Raw genomic sequence first — 10,030 nt, 5'->3', positions numbered from 1 at the left:
ATGTCGACCTGAGTCATCTTAGGTCAATGACCTATTCGCACCTCTTACAAGTCAATGGAAGATAACGATGCGGTTCCTGCTGTCAATAAATTTGAAATGTGCACCAAAAACTATCCCATACAGCAAGCCCTAGAGAAATAAAACAGAGTGGTTCTACCTTGGTCTGACGTTCATACCTGACCTTAGCTCAGCGTAATTTGCTCCTTTAATACTTGTTTTGTCTAAGAAAGCATCTCAGGGATGTATGGCTTCGCCGAACACCCTGTTGTTGCATCAGATTGAATGATTCTCTAGAAATTGCCTTCGCTGAAACATGGCCTGGCTTCGACCTGCCATAGTTCAGCGACCTTACGAGGCACATCTAAATTTGTTATGTCAAATGATCCATTATCAATTTTTTACAGCTAGGCAAAATTTGGCGTGGCTACGCCGCGCCGTTCGGAAATTACTTTAGAAAAACCTTCGAAGGGTCAACTTGACCCCCACCTGAGCGTGTGCTAAGGCTGTCAAGTCAAACGCAGTCGGGTGGCAGCCCTCCCATCGCGATGGTAGAAGGGAGAAAATTAGCCTGTGCCGCATCCACATAGGCCACATTTACGGAACAGGCGCTTTTTCCACTTAGCAGGGCAAGCAGCGGAATGTCCTCGTTGTGATCACGCGCTGTCTGTCGCCAAGGTCCTCGTGCAGTGCACTCTGCCACGGACCGCTATAGTCACTTTGGTCGCCATTTGCAACATCGATTGTCCTTGCGTTCACTCATAGGCGAGGACCCCACCGTCGACGTGAGAGCAGTTCTTGCATCCTTAACGACACGGACATCACGGCCATTTATTCACCTTTGCGGCATCTTCTGAAGCCGCACGACCCTGCACTCCAGCGTACTTACTTTGCACTCCGCGTGCCGTGATCGTTCATTTTTCTCAAGTTGTGTGTGTACATTTTTTTTTTGGGGGGGGGCATGCGTCGGAAACCTACAACAACGACCTTGTTTGACATACCACACCACAGTTCTGCACAGTCATAGTTTGGGCGGGAAATTAACGCGGCTGTGGACCCACCCTTAAGCCCAAATAAGCCCAAATGACCCAAATAAAACCCTAAAGCTCGAATAGCGACGTCCCCTTAAGCCCAAATGTTTTCACCCGCACCTTGCAGGCCCGCGGGCTTAAAACTAGCACCTCCACTGGCATGAATGACGTTAGTACAAAAGAACGTTTGTAATTGGCACAGCGCGTGGCAAGTGCTAGTTACCGAGCAGCGCATTGGTTGAAGTTTGAGCCAGTGCGTCATTACACCAAGTGAGACCTTGTTTCATAAAGCCAAAATGCTCTTAGAAATGAGGTAATAGGGGAGAAACGCTATATATATATATATATATATATATATATATATACACATATATATATATATATATACATATATACATATATATATATACATATATACACACATATATATATATATATATATATACATACATATATACACACACACACACACACACATATATATATATATATATATATATATATATATATATATATATATATATATATATATATATGCATATCTCAAGAAAAACATACCCACAGGAGACAAATCAGTCATAGTATGACGTGCCATTGAGTTCGCGGGATAACAACATCATCTGTACATATCCCTTTCTCTAAAAAGAGTGTTTCCAGCTTTCATTGGATTTATTACACATGCATCTGGACAATTTGGTGTTTTGCAGGCATCACAGAATGCACACTTGGGAAAAAGCAAGACATAGTAAAGGGTTTTGTTGCGTAGTGATGACCAGAGAGTCCGATAAGGTTCCTTTCGCAGGAGCGGCCACTTCAAATCGAAATTCGAAGCTTTTCAGAAGGATTTCGCGAAAACTGGCATCACCGATCAAATTAAGCGCGCCTGACCTAATAAGTGAAAAGTACAAAAAGGTAGCATACTCGCTTATAAAAGGGAAGGGCCGTGAACTGCATGGAGTGATCCTTAAGATGGCTGATTTAGTTCAAAATCCCATGGAAACGTGGGAGTCTCCCTTTAATTTTCCTCGTCGTTAACCAGTTTTCTTACAGCTGGTTTGGTTGTAAGGATGTGTCATACGTTTTGCCTCATTAAAGCCTTTTTCTCCTTTTTCGCGCTGGTTTACAGGACTCAAATGAGTTATCAACTGGATGGCCCTAACAAAACAACAAATTCGTTATCTTTCATGACCCTGTTCTGAAGACTTCACGGCAGTTCATTATGGTTTTGCACCAGAATTTCATAACTCCACCCCAGGGTAGCAGATGTTTCTGCTAATCACACATTAATCTCGAGAAAATACCCAGCCAGCATTTTTGTAATTCCTGCCGGGCCTGAGACGGGTAGTCCGGTTGGGCAGTGTCCGGAAACCCGGCATAACCCTGGATGATCCTTGCAGAATTTTGCTGACGGCCGCGGCAAGATGTGACACTTTTCTGGATGTGAGCAGGATGTGGGGATAGCCTTTTATTTGACACTCAGTCCGCGGCCCAGCTGCGCACCACTCTGGACCATGCAGGGCACATATCAGGGCATCGGTGTGGCCTGGGCCGTATTCCAGACGCGGTCGCGGGGGTCAGGCTGATTTGGTTTGGTCAGTTTTCAACAGACGTTTCTGTCAATCGGCCAAGAACCCAACTCGGGACCAGGCTATTTCATTTGTTCAGCTGTCAGTAGACTTACCTTCAACTGTCGGGCAAGGCAGCGCGCCCACCTTGGAGCTCGTAACCGGCACTATTGCATTGCGTGTAGCCTTTCCATCAGACCACGGGGACTGCAGACACCACGCGCATCAACAAGGCTTGCGCTGCGCCAGTGTCCCGCTTCCAGATTAGCAGTGCATACACTGACTTAAACTGAGGCGAACCAGACCTCGTCACAGATTCAAGCGATGCCAGGTTTTAGTTTCCTTAATCCAGCCGGTATAGACAGCTCATTGCTTGCGAACCACCGAGCTATAGAGTTCAGCGTGACACTCGGTGAAACCACAAGAATGTTGTAAGGTATTCTTTAACCCACCACCGCCCCATTGCCTGCACCTATTCTCGAATCAGAGTACAAATCCATTAGCGGTACCTCACCGCCAAAAAATTGAACTTGGTAGAACCCCACTACTCCCACCTAGCGGTCAGAGCTCGCCACGTAGCCGACTAGACTGCTCGTGCGCATTCCACGGCTCGGCCAACGGCAGGCTTTTCCAGAAGCGGACGCGCTCTTCGAAGGCATGGTCTCCAAGGGCCGGCGCCGCGTTCAGCCGCAGGTGGCGTTGACTCTGCGCCGTGAAGATGGGCCAGGCGGGCGCGTCCAGCACGTCCGTGGTGGGGTAGCCGCGCCGTGCAAAGCTCGTCCACAGGTTCACCAGAAGCCGGATCATGGTGTGCTCGGGCGAGCCGCGCTCCGGCAGCGGCTGCCGTTCACCGTGGAACAGATAGGCCAGGTCGTCGCCGTGCGTAGCATGCGGCGCCGGCGGTACCGGGATCTGTAGCAGATCGGTGAAGTGCATCTGGCCCGGCCCCACGTGGTCCAGCACGTATTTGTAGACAGGCACGTACTGCGACGCCAGCTCAGACTCGGTCGACAGTGTCAGCGCAGCTAAGCGGTCACCGAAGAAGTCCATGAGACCAGCATTAGAGTTGCCGCGGCTCTGGAAGAAGTCACGGATCTTGGCAGCGACCTCGAGAGGTTTCTCAGTCTTGTCAGAGAGACTACCACCGCACATGAGCTCATTGGAGCCCCATGCCTCCAGGTCTCCCTCTTGGGCTCGCTTCAGGGTGTCCGAACTACTGCCATGAACAAAGTTGAGGACGAACAGACCTTCGTCCCGCGCACATCCCATCATCCAGGGCACGCGGCTGAACTCACCCCGCTGGAGCAGCACGTTCGGCTCAGCCGGCATGAATGGTGACGTGGCCTCCGGGTCGACGCGCGGGTGGAACTTTTTGGACCGAGCGCTGGCCGAGGGGCCCAGCGCGCCAAGCACTCGCATAATATCATCGACCGACGCGCGTCGCACACACTCGAGCACGGCCCGGCTATGCTCCGACGGGCAGCCGAGTTCGGCGGCGAAGTGCAACGCCAGGGGCCGCTGCCGGCCGCCGACCACGTAGCAGGCCGAGGCGCCACCCGACTGGCTGACGGCTCGGTGAAACAGGCCGGCCGACAGCGGGCTGATTACCTGCAGCGAGACGCTGGCGCCGCCGGCCGACTCGCCGAACAGCGTCACCAGCTGCGGGTCGCCGCCGAAGCGAGCGATGTTGCTGCGCACCCACTGCAGCGCCAGCACCTGGTCCAGCAGACCCACGTTGCCCGGCGCCACGGCGTCATCTGTGGTGAAGAAGCCGAACACGTTGAGTCGATAGTTGAGAGTGACGACCACGACGTCCTCGTCCATCAGGAAGTCAACGCCGTAGAGGTCGGCGTCGCCAGAGCCGCTGACAAAGCCCCCGCCGTGGATCCACACCATGACGGGCAGACCGGGCTCACCGTCACCAGCTGGCAGTCGGGGCGAGTACACGTTGACGAACAGGCAGTCTTCCTGGCCCTCCTTGATGTTGTCATTCATCATATTGAACTGCAGACACGTGGCACCATGCCGGGCGGCGTCGCGCACCCCCGACCAGCCGGGGTGAGCGCGCGGCGGCCGGAAGCGCAGGTCGTCCACCGGTGGTCGGGCATACGGGATGCCCTTGAAGGCGACATACTGGCGTCCCTCGAACGAGCGAAGCGTGACGCCGCGCAGCACCCCGTCACCGAGCCGGACCAGCGGCCGCTCGGCTAGCGACAGCGCCAAACACCCGAGCACGAGCAACGCGCGCATCCCCCCGCGGACTTGGTCGTGCGACTAACGCGCGGACTTTACGGCGGGCGCAGAGTGCGGCGGCGGCGGGGCACAGGCGGCGTGCCGCAGGCAAGACTGCCGCCTGGCAACAAGGCCACGGATGATTTGCAGTTAGCGGCGGCAGTATCCACCAGAGGCACTGTTGAGCGGTGCGATTTAAAACAGTGGGACCGTTTCTGGAATGAATAGTAATGCAAAACGAACAGCTTATACGTTCGCCCCTAACATTGCCCAGAGCGCGCCACTGTGCCAAGAGTTGGCAGTTTGCCAGCGCGGCGGGTACGCGAGAGGGACGCGCAGAACTCGTTTGGGTAAGGGCAGCACAATGGTCTTAGTCCTTTTCGTTACACCGATATGGGTCAACACCGTGTGCGACCACCGCCCGTGAGGTTCGTCCTGGCGGTGCCACTACAGGGCCTGAATGTTTGGCATCTTTAACCTATCTATCTGACCTATCCACTATCTAGCTGCTTACAGCAAGCCGCGGCAGCGTCCATCAAAACCGCACGAGATGCTGGCCGGATTGATATAAGACAGCGGAGCGGAATCATCTCCGGAAAGGCGAACTGCAGAGAAGAGCGGCTTCGGCGTTTCTCCCGTGCCGGCGCCCTGAGCTCGCCTCTGTGTCAAGAGCTTACACGCGCGCAGTGCGGCGGCTGAGCGATAAGAACGCGTGAAACTGGTTTGGATAGATCCGGTTCTTGTTGCAATGTTATCCTGCACCTAGTACGGTGAGTTTACACCATGGTAAGGGTTGTGGCGACACACATCCTGTCCGACCTTTTCCTTTGTCCAGGACCTGTGAGATCAGTGAGATTGTAGGATTGCTATTTTCAGCATTGATGTTCAGGAAGTCTAGAAGGAGTGTGTCTATTCTTTTCGGCCTGTCAAAAAGACGCTACTACAGGTATTTTGACCATGCTTGTGATATTAGCAGCAACAAAAGGTCCATTTGGTTCGTGATTCTGTGCGGATAGCTCAGTTGGTTAGAGCGCCTGTATTCCAGTTCATCCGCGAAGGGTCGCTTTTCGAGAATTCGAGTCGCTTTCAGCACTTGCTGTTTGCCCCCTGGCTGGCATGGCCTGTCGCCATTGGCAGCGGTCACAATAAAGGTTAGGTGAAGTCAGAAGGCAGGACGGACCGTGCAGAGGATTACCGCGCGTTAAGTTTTCGTGGCGTTTTAAGATTCATTCAGGGCAAGCCGTCTTCAGCAGAACCGGTACTCTCGGGCACGCGCAGCGCCCACTGCGGCCAACAACGGTGATCAGAGAGCCAGGAGTTTGCGGAGGCAGTTCGCTAACAGTGTTAGTTTCAGGGACACGGGTTCACCAGGTGCCCGCATCAGCCGGGGGAAAACAGGGTAGCTCCATGCGCTGCAAGTGTCTCACAGCGCGTGCAATGTGCTGTCTTGATGGCACGATACGACGCCCTGTGTCAAACAAACAACAAGTACATCGCTGCAAACGGTGAAACTTATTGGCCCAACACTTGTCAAATTTTTGAAGAAGAAGTTGCCCTTCATTATTATTATTCCTTACTGTTGCTTGCGTGGAACCACGAAGCAGATGCCAGTGTTTTCAGGAAATACAGTTATGGTTGTCTTGTTTAAGCCGAATGACTGTTAGATGTTTTTTATACTAGTGCTCCACCCGATTCGACAGTTGATTTTGCCTTCCATCTTTTCGGGAGACCTTATGCCTATTATCATTTGACTTATCAATTATTTGACACGGCAACGCTGTATAACCATAGACGCCGTTTCGCCCGCCACCAACTGGCATCTAACAGGCCATCAGCCGCCTCTGGGACTCAGAGCCAGCTATCTACCACACCACGTGCTGGAATCGGATGTCTGAAATCTGAACCACCCTGCGCACGGCTGAGGAGGAATGAAATTAGCACACATATTGACCTCAAACTTCTGAACATTCCGAAAAAATGCATAACTGACAGCTTCAAAAGAGTTTTGGCAAGCCACAGAGTTTAAGGGCCAAAATCGGACTTCTTGGATTAAAGTTCAGAGCTGCTATACTGATTACATTCATTTTTCGGTTATTCTCGTAAAATGTTTAGGTGGTAGCTTCAGAAACAGCTACGTAGCAGCCTTAAAACAAGAGAAAATAAATATTTTCAAAATTTTTAAGTGAAATATATGAGAACCTAATTTGGTATGTAGCCCTTCAACCTTCCGAACGAAGTTAAATGAAACATAAGGCTGATTGGGGGTACCCAGATATAACTCATTAACCCTGAATACTGGTCTTTACCAACCCTATATATCCACTTACATATATATATATATATATATATATATATATATATATATATATATATATATATATATATATATATATGCCGCTAAGGCAGATGCCTCCAACTCAATCAAAATATGCAATGGCTTAAGCCTGATGCAATACGCAGAATACATAATGATGATCTTAAGGATGACGTAAGATAGGTAATAGATACAATTATGCACCAGAATAAATCAAACAGCTTTATTTCATTACAGCAAAGCAAAATGGTACCTGCTTATCTCCCAAATATGCTATGGCTTAACATGCGCCCGGCTGGCCGATTGGATATCCTTCGCTCGGGTGGGTGGCTAGTTTAAGCCGTGCTGAGATTTCAGAAACTAAGAGGGCTAAACACACCAAATTCACAGGATGTGCTGTCTTCTACGTCAACTCACTAAGATCAAAGTATGAGGTCTCTAGGTCATGGCCTTCGTTTCAAATAAGATCAAATATGGTCCGACTTCAGATTGGTTTCCAAGGTGTCCCAGAACCTAAATACTTACTGTAATCAAAAGGTCAAATTCTCATTTAAGTCCAGTGACCTTGGTTGACCTTTTCAAGGTCCCAGTGGCAAGATCATGGAAGACTGCTTTGAGTTTGCATTTGAGGAAGCGACAAAGATTGCGCTAAGCAGTATGTTCCTAAAAAGGACACGTTGGCCTGTGTCATTTTGGGACAGTAACCTAACCTAACATTTAAGAAGTCCTTTGAAGTTCTAATGCGTTCCAGTCATCAATAAATTTGAAATGAGCACCACAGCCAATCCCTAACAGCAGGCCCTAGAGGAATAAAGCAGGCTGGTGTTGACCTTGGTTTGACCTTCCCACCTGACCCTAGAGCAATGTAATTTAGTCTGTAATTTAATTACTGTGCTGCATAAGAAAATATCTCAGAGATATGTGGCTTCCTCTAACACTCCGTTCTTCAATGAGATTGGACCATTCCCCAGAAATGGACTTTTCTGAATCCATGGTCTGACTGACCTGCCGCAGATTAGATACCTTACAAAGTGCGTCTAACTTTCTATACCAAACGATCCACTATTCAATTTTCTACACTTACGCAAGTTGTTTTTCGGAAACCATTCCGGAAAAATCATCGGGGGTCGGTTTGACCCCCACCTGAAAGGGTGTAAGAGCAGACAAGTATATCTCCACCTCACTCAGGTCGCTTGGCTTGCCTCTACAGAAAACCTTGCCTGCGGCACCGAAGTCACTGCGCCGAGCGCAAAGCGTAAAAGGGACAAATGAAGGGAACTTGTGTGGTGCCGTCATGGTTTCGTACAAGAACAGGCTGCAAGAAGGGCAGATAAGATCGGCCAACACAAGACAAAGAAAAAAACAGCATCCAGGAAAGAAAAGAAACAGAGAAAGGAGTTCGTGCCGAAAGTATGTGTGCAGGTTCCTACGTCAAGTGACGAAGACGGGGGCCGGTGGCGCACTCCGCCTCTATTGCAAAAGCAAGTACAGCTGTTCTGCGCCAGAAGACGGCCAGACGCGCTCTTGGCTGGCCAAGAAACGGGCACATGACATGTGTGCTTGGGCAAGCGAGGCTGATGCGGCGTTCTCATGACATGTGTGCTGGGGTAGGCGAAGTTGATGTGGCGTTCTCATCACCTGTGTGCTGGGGTAGGCGAGGTTGATGTGGCGTTCTCATGCGATCCGTGCACCACGGCAGAGTAAATTTCTGTACCAGGGTGGGAGAATATTCGATGATTGGTTGGCAACATGATGATTGGAGTCAACAGGTTGTGTTATATTACAGTGTACACCTCAAGGCTCACATGCTGTGATAACAGCACGGCTTTTGGGAAAAAGCGAGCTTATGTTGCTGTTTTCTTTGCATAAGACCTTGCGATAATTGCAATGTAACCGCGTATGTTCTTTTATTATTCTCTTTTGTCATTTATTTTCTTGTTCCGTTTTGTTTTAGGTCACAACTAAATTTCAGCTTGCAGCTTGTTTTCAAATCTAGTTTTGCAGCCTGAACATTTTAGTTTGTACATGGGAATACAGAAAAACGTACACCGATGTAAATGATCGCGCTTTTCACTTTCAGTGCACTCAAGTTCTCACAAAAGTTGGCGCATGGTAGATGTGAATGAGACGCTTATATGCATGGATGCATGTAGCTTCTGCCTGTTTTGCAATCAGCAGTACGTGACGGTGACCTAGTCTAGCGACCTAGTGAACTAGTGACCTAGTCACCGGACCTAGTGACGGGTCGGAAAACAAGATGATCTTATGATTATGCGTTTAGGTATGAATTATATAATTAGTGGAGCGAGATGGCATAAAGCTTTACGTGGAACGAACAGAGTTGTTTCTAAGAAAAAGGCAAAGAGATCAGGAAGTAGGATAAGGTGGTTGTCACCGAGCAAGAGGCGGTTGTGGAATGGAGGCATGGGGGACCAAAAGAAGGCCACGTGCTGCTGCGTGGCGCAGAAGGGGTGCCCGTTCGGATTAAAAAAGAAACAGGTGATGAGGGCTTGTTCAATGAACAAAGCGAGTCGACAAAACAAAACAATGCAAGAAGGGCGAACTTCAAAAGACTGTAGTTTGTCAAACGAATATGGCCCGCTTCGACGAAAACCAACGCTTCCACTTCAGGTCGCCTGCTATGGTTTCTGCCCGACCGCTTCTTCAAATCGGCTTGCTGCGGTAGGCTCCCGAGCGACCGCAGAGTCCCAGCAGGCCAACGCCGCGGTCAGTATAAGCCGGCTCGGCTGCCTGCCAGAGACGTCATCAGGAGCGTCAAATGAGGCGTCAGAGGCGTCACCAGGAGCGTCAAATGCTGGGGAAGGCGTACCACCGGTGTTGACCCAGGCGGAAATAAATGAAGCACCTAAAACCCGCAACCCAACAAATCA

General features: G+C 50.0%; 1 protein-coding gene across 1 annotated transcript; it reads right to left on the bottom strand.

Moving 5' to 3' along the window:
• Nucleotides 1–1,604: 1,604 nt before the first annotated feature.
• Nucleotides 1,605–4,852, bottom strand: LOC119112523 (cocaine esterase-like). Its single transcript, XM_037236735.1, has one exon. It carries the CDS (start codon nucleotides 4,841–4,843, stop codon nucleotides 3,155–3,157), a length of 1,689 nt encoding a protein of 562 aa, XP_037092630.1. The 5' UTR covers nucleotides 4,844–4,852; the 3' UTR covers nucleotides 1,605–3,154.
• Nucleotides 4,853–10,030: the final 5,178 nt, after the last annotated feature.

Source organism: Pollicipes pollicipes, unplaced genomic scaffold (assembly GCF_011947565.3).
Source record: "Pollicipes pollicipes isolate AB1234 unplaced genomic scaffold, Ppol_2.1 Scaffold_2555;HRSCAF=2994_pilon_pilon_pilon, whole genome shotgun sequence".
Taxonomy (NCBI): Eukaryota; Metazoa; Arthropoda; class Thecostraca; order Pollicipedomorpha; family Pollicipedidae; genus Pollicipes; species Pollicipes pollicipes.
This window is presented reverse-complemented; position numbering and strand designations above follow the sequence as displayed.

Excerpts from the sequence above, each read along its gene's own strand:
- LOC119112523 (XM_037236735.1), bottom strand. The coding sequence starts at position 4,843 with ATGCGCGCGTTGCTCGTGCTCGGGTGTTTGGCGCTGTCGCTAGCCGAG.